Genomic DNA, 22,512 nt, shown 5'->3' with positions numbered 1-22,512 from the left:
AGATATATTTTACATTGTAAATTTTATCGTTAAAAATAGTCAATGGTTTTTAAATCGATTTTGAAAAATCATAGTCTCAAAGTTAGCAGTGGTAGTTCAATTTACTGCACAAGATAATTACTGTCTACCTGGCTACGGGTAGTAAAATGTGGTGTTGCACTAAAAACAAATGGCTGATAAGTTTTATGTTACCGTATCATAATATTTTCTCAGTGTTAAATAAACAAGGCTGATATAATTGAATATTTTTCATTTATCTTATAATAGTACACGCGTAACGTTGTTGTATCTATTTAAACTAGTTGTGTATAAACCTTTCTCAAACTTAATCGCTAACGAAATCTTAAATTTGATCTGTTTCAGGTAAACCAGTTTGTTTAAATATACGCCGACAAAAAATCCAAGAAATACCTATTCTATATCAAATGCTTGTATTATTAGTGTGATTTATGTAAAGTCTAACATGTTTGCACTTAAATTATATTCTATACGTACGCATGAAACTGGGTAAGAATTATCTGTTGCTTATCTAGATCCTTTTTAATGCTATTGCACGTAACCTTCTCGTTTCGTCTGTAGTTGAATTATATTTATAAGTTTTGGACGGTTATCTATTTATTTAGAGGTTAAACTGTGCCATTCGGTGACAATAATGCGTTTGAATGTGTTACAGACCTTGTTGATGTAAGAATTGACGGAATTTTCATTAATACACATATCTTAGGATTTACTGTTGTCTGCATTTGATAAAACACCCGGCACAATCTGTTTTATACTCTGTTTTTAAATAGCACATTGTACTTGCAAAAATATTGTCATCGAATCAAGGCAAACGGTTTGTTTAACTGTAACAGACGATTTGTAGTATGTGTATAGGAGTAGGTTTCGAAATCTTGTTCATGGCTGTTAGGTACACTACATGAGTTGTAATGATTTATAACATAAGAGATTTAAAACAAATAAATAATATTTTTTAATAAATTAATGCAATTAAACAAATTTATATACCTGGAAAATGTTTGCAAAGTNGGAGTAGGTTTCGAAATCTTGTTCATGGCTGTTAGGTACACTACATGAGTTGTAATGATTTATAACATAAGAGATTTAAAACAAATAAATAATATTTTTTAATAAATTAATGCAATTAAACAAATTTATATACCTCATCTTTATCTTTATCTCATATAAATACAATTCATTATTGAAAAAATAATAATTTAATGCTTAAAAACAGTTTAATTGTTTCTCGTGACAAACAATTCAAATCCGGTTCCGCAAAAAAGTTTAATAATAACAAATTGTATTATTTTTAATACTTGCTCATAGTAAAAGACAATGATTACTATTGAATGTACAGAATCAACTTAAATTACAACTTGTGACGTCCCAAGATAGAATGACAGTTTTAATGTTTTGGGTAAAATACCGTTTATGATTATTAGCATTTAACTACATAATTTCGTAGTTTTTAATATATCTTACAATCTTTAAAAATACTTGCAAACAGAATATAGTTATAAATAAAATCTCGGTTAGAAGAACCTTCGATCGACAGTGTATTAAAAAAGTTTTCTATGTTCAGGAAATAATATTTGTTTCAAGTAAATAATTGTTTATTATTCAAAGCAATTACATTGAAAAATTACCATACGCATTCAGGAATCGAACCTATTGTTAAAAAACACCTATTCTGTATTAATGGACAGTCGCTGCAGTGTGTGTATGTATAATAACATAGTGACTTTTTCAATTGTTCATAATTGGTTTTTCGTGTAGAGATGAGCTAATCGTGTTTAGTACAACAAAACATGTGCGATATGCANAATAATATTTGTTTCAAGTAAATAATTGTTTATTATTCAAAGCAATTACATTGAAAAATTACCATACGCATTCAGGAATCGAATCTATTGTTAAAAAAACACCTATCTGCATTAATGGACAGTCGCTGCAGTGTGTGTATGTGTAATAACAAAGTGACTTTTTCATTTGTTCATAATTGGTTTTTCGTGTAGAGGTGAGCTAATCGTGTTTAGTACAACAAAAAAATGTGCGATATGCGCTGCCGTACTTCGATTGATTTTTACGTGGACTTGACTTAGCATACACAAATTTAATTGATATGATACCGTTCTGTTTTTCTTTAAAAGTATACGGTTGGGTTTAACGGACTACAAATTAACACCGAGCAGGTGACGTGTGAGCATTGCACGGTCTTAGAAAACTGGTCGAGTTCGATTTTTTTTCTTCAATAACTAACTGGACAAGATATTTTGTATACGCGTACATACTTACGGTGTATGTACGTACTAATGCAACTATTGTAATTTATTAGATTTTGGTCAACCATCCCGTTTGTTGAAACATGTTTATTTACAAAAGTACACTGAGATACGATAATACAGTCGCAGTGAACATTACCACGACTGCGAGAGCGNCGCGTACATACTTACGGTGTATGTACGTACTAATGCAACTATTGTAATTTATTAGATTTTGGTCAACCATCCCGTTTGTTGAAACATGTTTATTTACAAAAGTACACTGAGATACGATAATACAGTCGCAGTGAACATCACCACGACTGCGAGAGCGGTACTCGATGTGCATTTTGTACTCAAGATAAACACCTCTGAAATAATACATAAGAAATTTACTATAGTTACAGTTATAATAATAGTTTTTAGTTCAATTAGATTAATTGTCGAATAACAATATCAACCGGTTTTGGGCGTCTGCGCAGGCAACATATACTACACGTCGTGTTCGTTTTAGCACATTATTCTCTTGTTTGTTTTGATACAGGAAACTCTTAATTTCGTCGTGTGTTAATCAAAATTAAAAAAACGTTTTTAGTGTTTGATCTTATACGAGGAACCGGAACTTGGTATGCTTTAATTGTATTCGGTTATTGTTTCGCTCGCTTCCGTGTGCTTTGGGTGTTTTGTCCTCATGTTCTTTCCCCTAAACGTTTTACGCACGATAAAATTGACTTATCGCCATAGAAGTGAATTGGTGTAGTAAAAAAAAAAGAAAAACGGAGTTCCTTCTGTGTGATAGTGCCGGTCATTGTTTTACCCGATAACTGCGGAAAACACTATGAGAACTACTACTGTGGCACACGATCCGTTACCCAGTGGTTAGTTTAAGTCGCTCACATCCGACAAGCGAGATTAATATTATTGTTGTACTAGTAATGGGCTTGGGAGATATTTGTGCAGTAGCATTTTTAGTATGAGCTAATTGTTTCCGACGTAACTGTCGTTGTCCGTAGCGACAGATAAATTGCTTGTATTAAATATTTACTGAAACGCCGCCGTTCTTCTTCGTTTGTCATCTGAACGACATTCGAATGAGATTTTTGAAGATTTTTTAAGAAGAATAACAATAAATGCTTTTGTGCACGAAACGACTTTGCCATTTTAAATCACTTATTTTTCCACATTACGGTTTTACTTTATAAGTTATGTATATTACGTTGATGTCTTGATTCCGTTTCCGATTGTAATCAGAATTTACCTGTCCATTTGTATGTTAAGTCAGGCGCGTGTAGATTCCGCCAAAATTAAAAANTCCGTTTCCGATTGTAATCAGAATTTACCTGTCCATTTGTATGTTAAGTCAGGCGCGTGTAGATCCCGCCAAAATTAAAAAGGCCGATTTTTCGTGCCCCTATTGTCTCTTACATAGTTAACAATTAAATTTTTTTTAATGGGAACATATATAAGTAATTAGTTTTTTTGTTAGACAATGGTCTAATTAAGAAAATGACCACCAATAAGAACTTTTTTACCAATATTTTGAAGTTATTAACACTTTTAACTCAGGCAGAAAGAGGAATACGACCGAGAAATGTCTAGTGATTTAAATAACATAAACCCATTATGTTATTTCTAATCTGCAATTAAAAATATTAATAACTTGTGAAATATTGGTTTAAAAGTTGTCATTTTCTAACATTTCTGCCATTAAAAATAAAAAAGTAGAAACCCTTATAGGGTGCAACGAATGAACCGATAAAGTACTTGATAATTAATGCATAGAAGTGAAATAATAATACTAAAAAGAATATATATATATTTATTATTATTATTTTTTTATTGGAATTTTAGTGCTCGACGATAAATCACTATGTATATAGATTAGTAAAAAAATCTAAATCCCATTAAATTTATAAATTTTTGTTTTTTAAAACGTTCAATTGCAGACATGTTTTTATCTATAAATTTATTCAAGTATACTATTAAGTAAAATTAATACATAAATTATTACGTATTATTTTTGTCTTTAATATCATGATAACAACTGCTTAAACAATTAACAGATATTTTTCAATATTATACTATTCAAATTTCAAAACTTTTTACTAAATAACGTATGTTAAAAAAATATATTAAGGTATACCTTAATAATAAATACATATCTTACAATTATAATGTGACAAAATTTCGTTAGTTCTTTAATTTACAGTAAGGGAAAGTGGGCGTTTGCTACCCAATGGATAATGGCGCTCACACTGATATCTAGACTTTTAATTAACATTATGAAATATTGCCATGATTAACAATTTACATAACTCCCTTCAAAATTTATCAGACGCATACCAGAAATAATTTTGCATATTTACAAACATTTATTGGATTAACATTTAGTTAGTAATATTATACAGTGGGATTTCTCAAGTATACTATCACTCAATTTTTCGTTAAATAATAATTGTTCTTATAAAAACGTATAGATTAAAATTTAACTGATTTTTGTAAAGCATTGTAAATGTAAATTTCATTGTAAGAAAAAATTATTCCTAAGGGTAGGTTATAGGGGTAGCTTTTGAAAGTTAAATAGGAACTTATTATTATTTATTTACTATTAAATGGAGAGTGATCTAAATAATAGTCGATAACGAGTGTTGCATTATTATTATTATTTCTTAAGTTGTTATAATTCTTATTAATAAGCGTTGACGTATACAACACGAAAGAATTCTTATCTTTGCGTTATGGTCTAGTAGAGTATGACTAAACATTTTCTCAACATTGCTGAATGTTAAAAATCCTGTTATCTCAAAAATTAATAATACAAGAATGATTAGCGACCAATCAACATTTCATTAAATAGTTGGAATAGAGGCTAAGGAGATGATGATGAAAAGTTAGTAAATAAAATATCATTATTGTAAAGGTAATAAATAGATAATTTTTTATTAACATTTTTTCACTTCAAATAGTTTTTTACTTGTAAAACGTTTAAAATCTTCTTTGCATTTTTTACAAAATTAATATTGAATTTCATTATATAATAAAAATAGATCACTAGTGACTAATATTAGTTAATTATCTTTTCTTGATTTTTAAGTAAGTTGTTTTATCTCTGTGGGTGAAATTTTTTTATGTTTAGAAATAAGAACAATTCAACTAATAGGGTTCTTTGCCCACTGAAAAATTTATTATTAAACTTGTATTAACAGGCATAATGTGATAATATTACTTAGTTAACATCACTAGGGATATATATGTAGTATTTATTTGGTTGGAGTGTCAGTGTGTGTTTAGTGTTGATAATGGTAACATCTTTCTCGAAACACGTATCTACAATTATTAGATTTAAATTCATACTTTTATTATAATTTAAATTTTATATACATATTTTTAACAGTATTTTATATCACATGATTATTATTATTATTATTTATGACTACTACTCCAATTGGAAATATGTATAAAATAACAGTTTGAATAGTAAATTATGTTATATAAAAATAGAAAGATTTTATTTATCTTCTGTTAATTATTGCAAACTATTTCAAGACATTGTTAAAAATAACAGTTATCCTTTTTTAGGAATAAGACTATAAAATACTTCGTAAACTTCAAAGTTAACGTTTTTAAATAAATCTGTAACAATATTAAAATAAGTGTTTAGATCCTTCAAATATTGATGTATCTGTGGTATTAAATCTTTACCATTTCTTAAATCTTTAAGAAAAATTTCTATCGAAATATAGTATTTTAAATGATATATATCAAGATTATAAATAAAGTGTTTTTGTGTTATTTGGAAAATATTATTAATAAATTTTGAATCTGGTAATTTATTAAATTCCTTTAATATTACATAAATTGCTTTTAAATCTGAATCATCTTGAAAATGAAAAAAATCTATAAACTGTATTACTAAATTTTTCATTGATTCCCAGAGTGGATTCAATTTTTCAATATCCCCCTTACGTTTNAATGAAAAAAATCTATAAACTGTATTACTAAATTTTTCATTGATTCCCAGAGTGGATTCAATTTTTCAATATCCCCCTTACGTACACACTTATAACCATAAAAGATTGATATGAGTAATCCTACATGAATATGAATATAAAATTTTATAACTCCAAATAAAGTATTTCTGTACTTTATTAATTCAGAATACTTTTCATCTATATCAACCCATTTACTGATAGCGTCATGATAAGTTTTCATTAAATGTTCCATGTACTCGTATTTGAATGTAATAGCTGTACAATTCTTAAAAATTGTTTGTAAAGATTTGTTATTCAAAATGATATCAAATAAAAATATATTTTGTGGTGTATAAATATGAACTATGTCTTTTTTGTTTCCGAATTCATTAATGATTTCTTCATCAAGGATTTTCAATTTTGAGGGAATTTCATCAATAAAAACAGTTAATTGAATTTGTAATAGTTCTTGAATGGTTAATTTTTTAGTAGTTTTTAAACGACTGAGTATCCCTGGTTTCTTTATAGGTTCATCGTCGTTAAGTTTCATTTGATCTTTAATTAACTTAATAGCATTATATATGTGATAAGCTCTTATACGAATGTCGTTATCTTTTTTATATTTTACCATATGTTTTGTAGGCTCATAAAATTCATCAACTGAATTCAATAGTATATTAAGCTGCCATAACCACCAAATGTTGTGCTTGGAAGTCGAACTTAATATGTGTGCGATTCGCTGTCCAAAATGTTTGAAATATATTATGAACTTATCATTGTCATTATAACGATTTAGGTTTATATCGGATGCCCATTGTTGAAATATTTCTAGAATATATTTTATTTTTTCTGCAATATTTCGTGGAATTTCAAGATTATCTACATTATCTCTTAATGAATGATCACATTTAATGACAGCGATAGTTATTAAGAAAATGAAACATACCTTTGCTATCTTCATGGCTGCAGTAGATTTTTCAATATTAAATTTTAAATTATTTTATTTTATACTTTTAGTTTTAATTTGACTAATACACTTATGAAACGAAACTAAAATAATAGTTACGAACTTTTCTATTTAATAGTATCTACACAACAGGTTTTTTTTTTTTCATACATCGTTGAAAATAAACTCTTAAGTATACAAGCTATTAGATTTGACATATTTTTTTTACAGTACAATCATAGACAAACTTAAATAAAAAAGTTATTTTATTACGGTGTTATTTCAGCTTTTCGACAGTACTGTTTGCTTCTGATATATTCAAAAGCAATTTTAATTAAAATAATATTTCACGAAAAAACAATTAATCGTACAAGCGTTACAGTTATGACAGTTGTAATTCAGTGTTAATGCTTAACTAACCTTGATAGATTTTGAAAAAGTCTAAAAAATGATAAATAGATAATCAGCTATTTGGTTATTTCAGTAACTATTTTAAATAGTGTTCCTTAGACTATTCTTAGTAGACAGGAATACAATGGGTTTGTCAAAAACTGAAAACCTACTTTTTTTAATCTTATCGTAAACTCTACACTCCGTTAATAGATTTATTGGTATTACTAATGACTTTTTAGAAATATTATGATATATTTGTAAAGTAATGTTTTCATAGATCATATTGATATTTACACTTGGATATTGTGCATGTATTTTAAATAAATTTACGCACTAATGAAATATTCATAATTAGATAATAAGTTCACTAGGGGTATATAAGTGGTATTTTATCGGCCGTGATGTCAGTATTTGTTTAGTGTTGATAATGGTAATATATTTCCCGAAATATGTATTCTCGATTTTTAGTTTTAAATTCATATTTTTATTATAATTTGAATTTTATATACATATTTTAACAGTAATTTATACCATATGATTATTATTATTTATGACTACTACTCCAATGGGAAATATATATATAAAATAACAGTTTTGAATTGTAAATCATATAATTAAAAAAAGATAGGTTTTATTTATCTTCCGTTGTTTTATATCTTGTTTTCAAAAATACCTAAGATTCTTTTATTTCAATTATTTTTGTATTTCATTTAATATTAACAAATTACTTGTATCAAAAAAAAGATCATTAAAACCTCATAACATACCCATGGTTTAATAAGTTTTTTTAGCATTACGCTCAAAATAGAATCTAGGGAACAAATTAAATTTTATTTAATCTAGTTGATAATGGTTTAAAAAAAATGTAATTTAATTATTGTTTCTATTTTACAGGCACAAAGCTAGATTTTTTTTCTCACTTACAAGTGAGACTCTAGTGGTTAAAAAAAAAAATCAATATTTATTTCTTTATCCATTTTAACCAACATATTCCTATTTATCTATTCTTATTAATGTTATACATATTCATCAAGAATTTTTCATAAAAATATAACCATTGAAGATTTATTATTTAATAAACTAAGGTATATGTATAGTAGGAGAGTGTATGTATTTGCCGCCCTATATGCTATCTAGCCATTTAATTAGCTTAATAAAATAATGCCAAGATTAATGCATTCTATAACTTCCTTTAAATATTTTAAACACTCGTGTCAAATTAATTTAATCATATTTTTGCCAAAAAATTCTTAAGTAAACACTATATTTGAACTGCCGTTTTTATAAGTCTTATAAACAATAATGTGATATTTTTTTATAAAAAATATTAACACATATGTTATTTTAAAGTAATATTTAGTTTCGTTTATTAGTAGTGTCTAAAATCATTAAATTGTGCGCATATATGATAATGTTCAGAAATGATATTTATTTAATAAAACATAATATAGTTTTTTAACAGTTTTTCGTATTATTCTGTCTAATTCTTAATAATTTTTTTATTATACATAAAATATTACATTTAAAGATACAATTACATGGTTAATGAATTTATTGTGCATATAATAATAAAACAATGAACGATAATTATTGCATACATAATATAACTATTTCAAGACGTTGTTAAAAATAAGAGCTATCTTTTTTAGGGATAAGACTATAAAATACTTCGTAAACTTTAAAGTTAACATTTTTAAATAAATCATTAACAATATTAAAATAAGACTTTAGATCCTTCAAATATTGATTTACCTGTGGTATTAAATATTCACCTTCCCTTAATTGTTCAGTAAAATCTGTTATCGGTAAATTATATTGTAATTTATACATATCGTGCTTATATTCAAAGTATTTTTTTGTCATTTGGTAAATGTTTTGGATAATTGATGATCGTGGTAATTCATTATATTTTGTTAGTATTACAAAAATTTTATTTAAATCTGAATCATCTTGAAAATGAAAAAAATCTATAAACTGTATTACTAAATTTTTCATTGATTCCCAGAGTGGATTCAATTTTTGAATATTCCCCTTGTTTTCACACTTATAACCATAAAAGATTGATATGAGTAATCCTACATGAATATGAATATAAAATTTTATAACTCCAAATAAAGTATTTCTGTACTTTATTAATTCAGAATACTTTTCATCTATATCAACCCATTTATTAATAGCGTCATGATAAGTTTTCTTTAAATGTTCTTTGTACTCGTATTTGAATGTAATAGCTGTACAATTCTTAAAAATTGTTTGTAAAGATTTGTCATTCAAAATGATATCAAATAAAAATATATTTTGTGGTGTAAAAATATGACTTGTATCATTTATATTTCCGTATTCTTTTTCAATTTCTTCATCAAGAATTTTCAATTTTGAGGAAATTTCACCATTAAAAGCATTTAAAGGAATTTCTAATTGACTTTTATTGATTGATTTATTAGTAGTTAAACAACAACCAAATGATCTAGTATTCCTTATAAGTTTATTATAGTAAAGTATCATTTGATTTTGAATTAAATTGATAACAGTAGAAATATGTTTAGTTTTGTGACAGTTTTCTGTTTTTCTTTTTACTCTATCCAATTTTTCTATAGGCTCATAAAATTCGTTAAATGAATTTAAAAGTATATTAAGCTGCCATAACCACCAAATGTTGTGTTTGGAAGTCAAATTTAATATACGTGCGGTTCGCTTTCCAAACTTTTTGAAATATATTTTGAAATTTTCAATGTCATTGATTATATTTACGCTTATATAAACTGCCCAAAAGTCAAATAGTTCTAGAATATTTTGGACTTGTTCTATAATACCTGTTGAAACTTTAAGATTTTCCGCTTTATCTTTTAATTTGGGGATACATTTAATGACAGCGATAGTTATTAAAAAAATAAAACCTACCTTTGCTATGTTCATGGCAGCAGTAGATTTTTCAATATTAAATTTTAAATTATTTTATATTTTAGTTTTAATTTTTTCAAATACACTTATGAAACGAAACTAAATATAATAATTACGCACTTTTCTGTTTAATAGTATTTATAATCGATATTTTTTTGTTTATAAATTGTTTCAAATAAATTATTAATTATCACTATTAGATTTGACATATTTTTGTCATAGTACATCCACAGAGACATATTAAAAAAACGTTATTTTTTTAGTTTGCTATTTCAGCTTGTGTGTGTTAAATTAATGTTTCCACACATTATTTGTGTACACAATAAAAATGTAACTTTAATGATCAACTTCACTAAAAATTTTTTAAGTAAAACAATCGTTAATTTTCCTTTAGAATTAAAGTAATCATAATACATAGTGCTCGCCAGTTTTTATCATCTACAATTACTTTTGACATCGTTAATATTTTGCGCTACTCATTGTTTAATAATTCTTGCAGACTTTTATAGAATACACGACGACCGACGTTTTAAAATCAATATTATTTTGAATTACGCTTAATATAATTGATTTTGTGGTCTTTGATATATGTTATCTAAAGCTTTGCGTTTGCAATCACTAGATACTTATAAATAATGAGGACTGAACGTGGTCCGTAATCCGTATTTTCCATAAGAAATATTTAATGAACTGTAGGATAAGAAAAACTTTTATTTGTGTGATTAAAAATTAAAAAATACTTATTTGGTTTATAATTACACCAAGTTCATTTACACGAGTGAAATATAAGGCAACTTCATCAAATAACATCTGTTTGTACTGCTATATCCCAATCAGAAATTTATAACAGGTGCATTACTGAGCCAATAAAGGCTGTTTTGGGGGCTATCAGTACTGGACCAATACAGACATATGTCTGGCATAATAATATTTTTCTTTCCTCATAAACAATGCTGAAAGTTTTGTGTAACCAGTATAAGGCTAGTTATCTGCTAGCAATTACATCCAAGTGCTTCCTACCAATACTGCAGATCAGTTCTTGGATAAGATGATAACCTGTACTGAGCTAGTTCCATTTGGTCAATAGTCACCTGTTAGTACTTGTGCAATACTTCGCTCGTTATAAATACTGGTACTCAACAAATATTTCTACTTGGCATAAAAATGCACAAATTATTACAAAACAATTTTACTATCATGTCTCTATATAAATTTTTATATATTTTTAAAGGAAAAAATGTACCTCACATAGTGGGTGTAAAATAAGTGATCCAAATTCCAAAAAATTTTATCTTCATCGTAATTTTATAAGATATTTAATGGTCGACGATAAATTAATTACTCTGTATACTATTTCGTTTAGTAAAATTTAGAATAACTGTTATTCTTTTATTTATAAATTGTTACAAGTAAAATGTATTAATAAACTTCTTTTTTCATTTGTTTTTTCTTTTTGTAGCATGATTTACTGCGGTTAAAACATTTAACAGGTATTGTTTTTCTATTTTATATTATTAACTTAATACTTTACAAATTTAAACTTTATTACATACCTATGGTAAAATAAATTTAGCGATACGTACAAAATAAAATCTACGAAACAAATTAATTTTATTATATTTATTTAAAAGCTAGTTGAGAATCTTAAAAAAAAAAAATAATTGAAATATATTTTACAGGTACGAAACTAAAATTTTTTTTCACTTACAAGAAACTAGTGGTTGAAAATGAATAAAATATATGTCATTTATAATCCTTTTTTTAACTCATCTTAACTAAAGTATTCTTATTAGAATTTCATACAGAAAAATTTTTAGAAATACTTTACTTATTAATTTCATTCATAAATGTTACACAATTTTTTTCGTATAAATGTAACAAATAAAGATTTATTTATATAATAAACTTAGATAATTTTGCAGTAAAAGAGTGTATGCATTTGCCGCCCAATGGGTAATGGCGCTCAATTTGGTATTTGGCCATTGAATATATTTTATAAAATATTCCCAAGATTAATGCATTTTATAATATCCTTTAAAAGCTATTATATGAATACTTTTGAATTCCATATAATTTCATAATTATTCATGGGAATTCATTTTTTATAAGCTATTGATTTAATTTTCGGCTTGGCGACTTTAGCTACAAATAATTATTTAATAATTTAACTAATTAATTAACTATTAATCATTAATTATAAGTAACTTTATGGATTGTTGGTACTAAATAATTATAAACCTGGTTATAAATCGATAAGCATTTAAGCACGAGAAAGTGTTATTGGAGTAACAGATGGTTGAAAACTATTATATGTTATTATATTTTAGTATTCAAAATATTATAACTTTATAGATATATGTGATAGGAATATACATGGTAATTGTTATTTCTGTGTTTTGTCAAAATTTGGCAACATTTTTTTAAAAATAATATCTCAGACACTTGTGCCATATTACTTAGATGATGTTTTCGCCAAAAAAATTTTAAGTAAACTTTTATTTAAATTGCCGTTTTTATAAGTCTTATAAACATTAAAGAAATTATATTTATTTAATAAAAAATAATATAGATTTTTAATATTTTTTAGTATTATTCTGCCTAATTCTTAATAATTTTTTTATTATACATAAAATATTACACTTAAAGATACAATTACATGGTTAATGAATTTATTGTGTATATAATAACAAAACAATGAACTGTAATTATTGCATACGTAATAATGACTATTTCAAGACATTGTTAAAAAAAAAAGATATCTTTTTTAGGAATAAGACTATAAAATACTTCGTAAACTTTAAAGTTAACATTTTTAAATAAATCTTCAACTATATTAAAATAAGACTTTAGATCCTTCAAATATTGATTTACCTGTGGTATTAAATATTCACCTTCCCTTAATTGTTCAGTAAAATCTGTTATCGGTAAATTATATTGTAATTTATACATATCGTGCTTATATTCAAAGTATTTTTTTGTCATTTGGTAAATGTTTTGGATAATTGATGATCGTGGTAATTCATTATATTTTGTTAGTATTACAAAAATTTTATTTAAATCTGAATCATCTTGAAAATGAAAAAAATCTATAAACTGTATTACTAAATTTTTCATTGATTCCCAGAGTGGATTCAATTTTTGAATATTCCCCTTGTTTTCACACAGATAAACATTAAATACTGATGTGATTAATCCTACATGAATATGAATATAAAATTTTATAATCCCAAATAAAGTATTTCTGTACTTTATTAATTCAGAATACTTTTCATCTATATCAACCCATTTATTAATAGCGTCATGATAAGTTTTCTTTAAATGTTCTTTGTACTCGTATTTGAATGTAATAGCTGTACAATTCTTAAAAATTGTTTGTAAAGATTTGTCATTCAAAATGATATCAAATAAAAATATATTTTGTGGTGTATAAATATGAACTATATCTTCTTTATATCCTAATTCTTTTTCAATTTCTTCATCAAGGATTTTCAATTTTGAGGGAATTTCATCAATAAAAACAGTTAATTGAATTTGTAATAGTTCTTGATTGGTTAATTTTTTAGTATTTTTAAAACAATTTAATAGCCCAGATTTCTTTTTAGTTTTATCGTAGTTGAGTTTCATTTGATTTTTAATTAATGTGATAACATTACTAATGCGATTCATTTTATTAATCATTTTGTATGTTTTAATGTTTATCTCCAAATATTTTATAGGCTCATAAAATTCATCAACTGAATTCAATAGTATATTAAGCTGCCATAACCACCAAATGTTGTGTTTGGAAGTCAAACTTAATATGTGTGCGATTCGCTGTCCAAAATGTTTGAAATATATTATAAACTTTTCTTTGTCATGTTTACGATTTATCCATAAGTCGAATGCCCATTGTTCAAATATTTCTACAATATATTGTATTTTTTCTGCAATATTTCGTGGAATTTCAAGATTATCTGCATTATCTCTTAATGAATGGTCACATTTAATGACAGCGATAGTTATTAAATAAATGAAACATACCTTTGCTATCTTCATTGCTGAAGTAGATTTTTGAAAATAAAGTTTAAAATTACTTAATTTACTTTTTAAATTTTTATTTTCTGTATATTATAGTGAAACTAAACTAAAATTAATAGCTGGGTGCTTTAGTATGTAATAGTCTACAATTAATATTCTTTTGTTTACAAAATATTATTAATGCTATTAGATTTGACATATTTTTCTCGTATTACAATCATCTACAAAAATAAAAAAGTAATTTTATTACGGTGATATTGCAGCTTTTGAATCAGTATTGTTTGCTTCTGATAATATTAAAAGGAAAAAAAACATAATGAATCGTACAACCGTTATGACTGTTTTTTCAGTGGTAATGCTAATCTAACCTTAATAGATTTTGAAAAAGTCTAAAAAGTGATAAGTAAATAATCAGGAATTTGATTATTTCACTAACTATTTTAAATAGTGTTTCTTAGACTATTCTATGTATAAAAAATTCATTTTTATTGATTGAATTATTACTAGTTATAAAACGACCAGAGAACTCAGTATTTCATTTAAGTATATTGTGTTAAATTATCATTTGATTTTTAAATTACTTAATTATATACATAATATAATTGTATGATAACAATATTTATGTAATTAGCTCATATACAAATGTTCTTTTTTAAATGTTTCAATATGTTTTGTAGGCTCATAAAATTTATCAACTGAATTTAAAAGTATATATATTGAGCTGTGCCATAACCACCAAATGTTGTGTTTGAATGTCAAACTTAATATTCGTGCGATTCGCTCCCCAAAAACATTGAAATATATTATGAACCTGTCATTGTCGTCGTTATGTTTTATGTGTATTTTGAATGTCTATTCTATAAATATTTGTAGAATGTATTGTATTTGTTCTACAATATCTGTTGAAACTTCAAGATTTTCCGCATTATCTTTTAATGTGGGGTCACATTTCATGACGGCGATATTAATTAAGAAAATGAATCCTTTGTTTGCTATCTTCTTGGTTGCAGTTGATTTTTTAAAATGAAATTTAAAAATTATTTTATTTCATGTTTTAGTTTTAACTTTCAGATACACTTATGACACCAAACAAATATAAGAGATACGCACTTTTCATTTAATAGTATTCATAACCGGTAAATTTTTTTTGTTTATAAAATGTTTCAAATAAACTCTTAAGTATATACGCTATAAGATTTGACATATTTTTCTAATAGTACAATCATCGACAAACATATAAAAAATTTATTTTTCTATGGTGTGACTTCAGCTAGTTTGTGTTAATCCAAAGAGTGCGTATTTTTCCAAAATCAATTAATAATAATATCTCTGTCAAATTAATCTTGTTTTCGCCAATACGCTCTTGAGTAAACGTTTTATTTAAATTTCCGTTTTTATAATTCTGTAATACAAATGTGTATAATAAAATGTGATGTTATTTATAAAAAAAAAATAATGATTCTTTCTTTTTGTCTTCTTGTCAACCGCGGTTGTTATGGGAAACTTAATTTTTATTCTTCGATATCTCAGTACCGTTGGTAGTCGTTTATTGTCATGATCAAACTTGATTACTGAAACTGAAAATTTAATAAAATTTCATACGAGTCGACGGATCTTAAATGATCATTATAACGTAGTGGAATAATGGACCGAAATAGATATAACTGTCGTCGGTAGGTAATCGTGTAATGGGTATTGATATTTCATTAGCACTTGGCCGATTAAGTGGAATTGGCATTTTTAAAACAGTTTCGGCAGCAGATTTTTAATGACAGAGTAGCGAATAAATTTCAAACACCGCGCGCATGTTAAATTAAACTAATAATTGTTTCTCAAAAAAACCTGATTTTCGTTTTGGTCAACACGCAGAGAGGGGAAATGTGGTGACCAACGGGAGACTGAGCGAGGCGCCGTAGACCCCACCTTCGGGGGAGCCTTACACTGCTGTCATAAGGGTGAATCGGTAGCGGTGGTGGTGGAAAGGAACCACCTGAGAGATTGCGTGCGCGCGCATACGTCTTCTTCTGCGGGCGCTAGCCGGTGAAATAAACGTTTGAAAAAAAAAAAAAGGAGGAAAAGAATAACGAAATAATATTAATAAAAAATAACACAGTGGACCCCGCCGCCGGTCAGTAGAGTATTGCCACCGTCGCAGTCGACGCCGCCCGAACACACACGCGGTGTACTACTGCTGCAGTTGTAGTGGTCGACACATTCTCACATACACACACACACACGACAAGCCGTCGGATACCGACGTCGGTTGTATTTTAATAATAAAATACTAGTAGTATTTTTATCGTTATTATTATTTTTATAATAACAATTATTATTTCTTCGGTTTGCAAAACTCCAGTCGTCACACCGCCTCTCTTGCGTTTCGCGGGCTAACAACACTCGTTCGCCACACTTGTCGTTTGGACACATCCGTCGAGTTCGCGTGCGACGACACTTAGACGTACACGCACGTTGTTCGGTCCGAGGAAATCTAAAAAACATTCGTCGTGAAGTCGCAGTGAATTATTTTTTTTTATCGTTCGCTCGAGATTTTATTTTTTGACTTTTACTATAAATTTAAATCGCATTTTGTGCGTTTCTTGTTTTGTTACTTTTCATTTAAACGGATTGTTTCTTGGATTTTTTTTTTTTTTTGTGACCTGCTCCAGAAAAATATACAGGAATTTATCCCGTCAAAGGTAAAAACTTAAAATTGTTTTTCATTTTATTATATTTTTTTTTATCCTTCATTATTCACCGATTTCATTTTATCTTTTATCACCACAATCATTGCCTGTAGTGTGATTATTATTCAACGTGAAAATGGTTTTGTTTTTTTTTTTTGTAAAAATACAAGTTTAACAAATTTTCAAAAAAATTATATTTTTGCAATTTTGACGTTGAATAAAGTCACTTTTTTTTTTTTTAGTTATAATATGAGAAAATCTTAGGGCGAGAACGTTTTATTCGGTTTTTACTTTTACTAAACTCTTTTTCTAAATTTAAGAAAAATAATAAACAATATTAATCTATTATCATTCACATATCAACGGGTGGCGGCAAAAAAAAAAATAATAATTTAGATTATCTATTTCCGTTATCATTTGTACTTTCCCGTGAATTTAATTTGAATATTATATTTGTTTGAAATTCAATTGAAATTCTTAACATATTTTTATTTTTTCTCAAACGTGGCCATGATGTATTCAAATTGCATTAAAATGTTCGAACCCGATAGATTCTCGCAGTTGCAGTAGACGCCTTCTATCTGAGAGCCTTCCGAGTGAATCATTAAAAAACAAAAACGTTTGTAACAGTTGACGCGTTGCCGTTGTATCCGCGATAAAACGGAGATATTTACATATTGATTTCAAAATAATCTATTTTAACCATTGCCCGCGCAACAAGTGCATGTTGCGCGCTCGTTAAAAATATTTCAAGCGTTGTATTTAGGAACCTTAATTTTTTATGTGTCCGACTTGAACAATACAAAACTCGTGTAGAATTTCTCAACGAATTTTTCGCCGTTAAAACAAAAACCTTGATCGTGTCGTACTATAATTGTGCATTTATATTTTATGGGTGTCTGTTCATTACTGTCTCTGTTGTCCGTTGCGAAGACAATGGAATTAACTTGGTTGTGTGTACGAATAGCCGGCGGTGAAGATCCGACTGGGGTCCGACTGTAATGCTTTTTACACGTGCATTAGTATGCGCAAGACGCGCAGTGCGACGACCGGCGGACAAAAGGCCCTGCCAAAGGGGTCCGCCGAGACCTTTGTCCAGCTGATTTCTGCAGGGACACTGCGGTGCTAGCCGTAGATGTTTGTGTGCGCGGTGCAGGGACATAAGAACATCATGGGAAAATATTCTCTGTCGAACGGACTTTCGAGGGTCTTCCGCAGTTACCCCACGTATTTATTGTGCCCGTGGAATTATATGTATCAACGGCTATAACAACCAGACCCAAACGATGTGTGCACAGTATTGTCCACAGGTGACCCCTCCGAAGTGCGTTTTGTACGCTTGTTGTTAAATCTCACGACAATATTTCAAAATGCGCGGAAATCGTTTTCCATGATATTTTATTTCTATTGAAATTAGTTAAAAAATGCGGTTCTTTGTTTCCCCCAACGGTTCACTACTCTTTGTTGCAACGCTGTATAATTATTCTCTTCTTGATAAATCCAATGGTAATTATATTATTTACATTATAACTAAAAAATTAAATATAATTCTCTAGTTTATGTATTAAAATTGCATAAATTATCATACGTAAGTGATTGTGCCAACTAATTTATGCTCGATTTTTTTTAAATTATACACATATACGACGGCAAAACCCCGGGGGTTCTTAAAATTTGCAATTTCATATTTTTAAAAATGTCCTTTAGGTACGAAAACAAATATTTCTGACGGGTTTCGCGTTACAACGTTTGTTCTTCTTTGTGGTTATTATAACATTTTAATTTCTACTTGTCAGTTTTCGTAGACAGAAAATCCGTGTGTTTTAAGGCCAACACCGTTTCGATTCCGATTATTGTTACAACTTCTCGTGTAGATAATTAGTATTTGGTATGTGTGTGTGTGTGTGTGTACTCGGTAATTATGTATTTTTTCTTTTTACATGTATGATGTAATTAAAATGTAGACGATGTTCGAAGGCTAACTCATAACAATGCGGTACAGATTAAAAAATAAATAAAATAAAAACCTATAGACTTTTCCATGTATCGGCCGGCCGTGATCATCGTCAAGTGGGCATTAATATCGCTACTTTCGAACATTAATCAATAAGTAGAAGTAAAGAAAAAAAAAAAAACGTTTTCATTATAAATGAACAGTCGTCGACGATTCGGAAACGACTATAAGATCGACATGTATCCATCAATCAAGAACAAGACCGGAACATGAAACGTTAATAGGTTTGGTCTGTCCTTAAGAAATAATAAACTAGCACATCTATATTATCATTACTCGTGTGTACTTTAGTTCTTCTGTAATTATTTCTCTTCAAATGCTATTGATGAATTAATATTGTAAACAATCCGCGAAAGCTTTAACACATTCACGCGTTTACATTTATTTTTTCCGATTACATTTTTCTATTGGTGAATCAAAAAGATATTAAAAAATTTCTTATAGATGACGGTGGGCACCATTAATCCGAATAGACGTTTGCGATTCGCGCCGTCAACGATAATCGCATTTTGCATACCGACCAACGAGTGGCGGCAGCGGCTGTCCGTAAAACGCTTAAAAAATAAATTTATACGCGTGTGTCTACATAACGCTTAAAGATGCGATATGATTAAATGTAAATCTTTGGGGGTCCTCCGACGGTGACGGCCATGATGCGATGTGATGTACGATTGTAAAGTAATCTCGTACCGTTTATTATAATATATATATATACATTTGTGTGTGTGTGTGTGTACACTTAGATGTAAACGATTATATTTGGCGCGGATTTACAGTTTTCTACCGAGAAAACCGTTTCGTGTGTTAATTTACCGTGTTTTTTCGCTAAAAATACTGAAATGTCGTCTCCGTCCTGGGAAACCGGTTAAGTGGAATTTTAACAACGCCGCCGAATCCGAAAACGGCCGCCCGTGGTCAATATGCCTGCGCACAGTTTTTAATATAATTATACACTATGCGGACTACAAATACCCTTTTAGTAATGTATTTGGAACGCGTGTAAAATTTATGGCGTAACTCTACCACAGCGCCCGCGGCTGCCGGTCTCTCCTCGTAATGGGTTTTCTGCATATTTAGATGTCACGCATAACGTTTTGGGAAATTACGCCTTTGTTCCCGCAATGATACCTGACCATTGTTGCCGTTTGTAATTCGCATATTTACCTTCGCCAAACCATTTCGGCCGTAATTAGATAGACAGGTACGACGAGTATCCTTTCGCTATTGGAGATAATTCCCACAATTTTAGACATTTTTCCAATCATTAAGACGTTGTTGTAATTGTCGTTTTGGAAAACGGCACAACGTAAATGCACCTTTGATTAATCGAGTAATGTCGAATGTTAACTAGGTCGCTGTAATGAGATATGAGTTGTAACATTAAAAATTCAATTAACGTTCTACCGTATTCAGCCATAAATTGTCGTCTAATGTACCCAGATAGAAAAATATCAATCGAATATCCCGTACGGTTATAAATTCAATTGTAATTATTGTGAAAGAATTTTCCATTTTGTCGCTCATGTCCGCGGGCGTTTGTGTTAAATTGTAAAAGCAGCAAAAAACACAACGGTCGGCGCATTCCGTTTACCAACGATTGACTTACGAGTAATAACTCGACTCTTACAGTAAAATATTAACGAAGGAAAAAGACATCTACACACTTGTCCGTGGGTTGCAAATAAACTGTATGCGGCGTGTGGTTGCATTCATTGAAGTTTATAAGAAATTAACATATAATTACACCTATATAATATAGGTGACCACTACCACGTGATAGTAATAATTACACTCGTGAAGTCTTAAAGTGATACATTGGCGCGTAGAATGTGAATTAGTTATCAAAATCATATTTAACATGGCGCGGTTTGTCTTTTTGTGTTATGTAAATGCAGATAAGTTCAATCCGATTCAGGTTGCCCCTGTTAATTACATTTCACTATAATAATTGGGCCTGTAACATAAATCTGTAATAAACATTTTTATCTGTACGTTACAGTATCCTCGGAATAATGACGAGCTTAAAATGTCGCAAGGCATTTTCCTTATATCCGTTTAATTTGAGCAACTTTTCGTGTAAACGTTCAACGAGTGCCGCGCCTTTCTTAAGTAATTAATTCGTATGCGAAGGACCGTCGTTGGCCAATAGTCATTGACTTTGCCGATGAGCTCGACCAATGACATCGCGCGCGCTGTCACAAATTATACCGTAGCTTTCCCATAGTCAACGCCTCTTGCCCGCCTGGCCGTCGACACATCGGTATCCCTCCTAGCGACGGTGACGTATCGTCGTCGCTACGCCACAGCAATTCCGTTTTCATCGAACCCACTTATTATTATTATTATTATGTACACATACTCCCTGTGACGGCCTCCGCGCTCATTTTCAATATTGTACTCGCGTCGAATTGTAGATGAGTATACACTTACCTTGATGCGCGCGCACAGCGTCATTATTTATTGGTGTACAATTTTTTTTCCCTCCGGTCACAACGACAAAAGCGCGCGCTTAGAATTCCACCGGCGTCGTCCCGGTAGTCGGTTACCCCGCGCAGACTACCCCCGGCGCGCTATTCTGTAATTGGCCCCGCACGGATCGATGACAGTTGTAGCCGGTCGAGACGGAAGAGATAGAAAAAAATGTATTTTAAACACATGAATTATTCCCATACCAATTTCGTTTTACGATCGACGTCAGTCCACCATACCATTGTGTCCCAATCAAAATGCGGCTTTACAGTCGTATGGAGAGCAAAAAAAAAAAAAAAGATACGCTCAGTTTATAGACTCACAAAATGTTTTATTGAAAAGAGAGAATCGCAGAGGTACATAATAATAATAGCGGTGATGAGGACATATTGAGAAATCGGAATCAACACGCGAGGGGATGGCGACGATAATTGTTTAACGGAGTGTGTGCGGTGTTTGCACAATTCTGCGCGCGGGGCGGAAGTTTTCTTTACACCCCGCGACCGTCTATGTACACACATGTATTATTATCGCGTAAAACACGTTTTCCACATTGTCCACCTATTGGAATAACTTGAGCGTAACCAGACGGCGGGCGCTGGTTCAAGTCGATCGTCGTGTAATTATTTGTCTTGTTTGGGCATGAATGAAATGGAACCGGCTTCTCATTAGATACAGTTTGGCGTGGGCGTAGTGCACCTAGTTCTTTATAGTAGTAGTAGTAGTAGTAGTAGTAGTAGTTGTAGTAAAGTAACTGTTGCTGTAGTATTTTTCACCTCTGGTCCGACAAGTACGTCCGGGACAAGGGGTCCGGTATTACAAGAAATTACCCTCGGCCGCGTGCCACGATGGGAAA

General features: G+C 29.3%; 2 protein-coding genes across 9 annotated transcripts in view; one reads left to right on the top strand and one right to left on the bottom strand.

The window, feature by feature from the left end:
• LOC126905578 (protein grainyhead) overlaps positions 1 to 22,512 on the top strand; it is an 83,531-nt gene that overhangs the window by 26,713 nt on the left and 34,306 nt on the right. Inside the window, exon 1 of one of the 8 annotated variants that reach the window (XM_050685421.1) lies at positions 449 to 507. The exons of 6 other annotated variants lie outside the window; for them this stretch is intronic. In XM_050685421.1, coding sequence (XP_050541378.1) covers positions 464 to 507 — 44 coding nt within the window. In that variant the 5' untranslated portion in view covers positions 449 to 463. Of the gene's footprint in view, positions 1 to 448; positions 508 to 16,608; positions 17,186 to 22,512 lie in introns of those variants that run through there. One more of the 8 variants, XM_050685420.1, reaches the window with a different exon arrangement.
• LOC126905580 (uncharacterized) lies at positions 8,960 to 14,879 on the bottom strand. The gene is made up of 2 exons (XM_050685422.1): positions 13,956 to 14,879; positions 8,960 to 9,935 (listed from the first exon to the last, which is right to left on the bottom strand). The coding sequence occupies exons 1-2, from the start codon at positions 14,505 to 14,507 to the stop codon at positions 9,195 to 9,197; spliced, it is 1,293 nt and encodes a 430-aa protein (XP_050541379.1). The 5' UTR covers positions 14,508 to 14,879; the 3' UTR covers positions 8,960 to 9,194.

The sequence above is a fragment of the Daktulosphaira vitifoliae genome, unplaced genomic scaffold, assembly GCF_025091365.1.
Source record: "Daktulosphaira vitifoliae isolate Bord-2020 unplaced genomic scaffold, ASM2509136v1 Scaffold_4, whole genome shotgun sequence".
Classification (NCBI taxonomy): domain Eukaryota; kingdom Metazoa; phylum Arthropoda; class Insecta; order Hemiptera; family Phylloxeridae; genus Daktulosphaira; species Daktulosphaira vitifoliae.
This window is presented reverse-complemented; position numbering and strand designations above follow the sequence as displayed.

Bases quoted from the DNA above. Each gene is read 5' to 3' on its own strand.
- LOC126905580 (XM_050685422.1), bottom strand. From the start codon at position 14,507: ATGAAGATAGCAAAGGTATGTTTCATTTATTTAATAACTATCGCTGTC. The intron at 9,936-13,955 runs CTTGATGAAGAA...AAATTGAAAATT, and splicing joins TTCCCTCAAAATTGAAAATC to CTTGATGAAGAAATTGAAAA.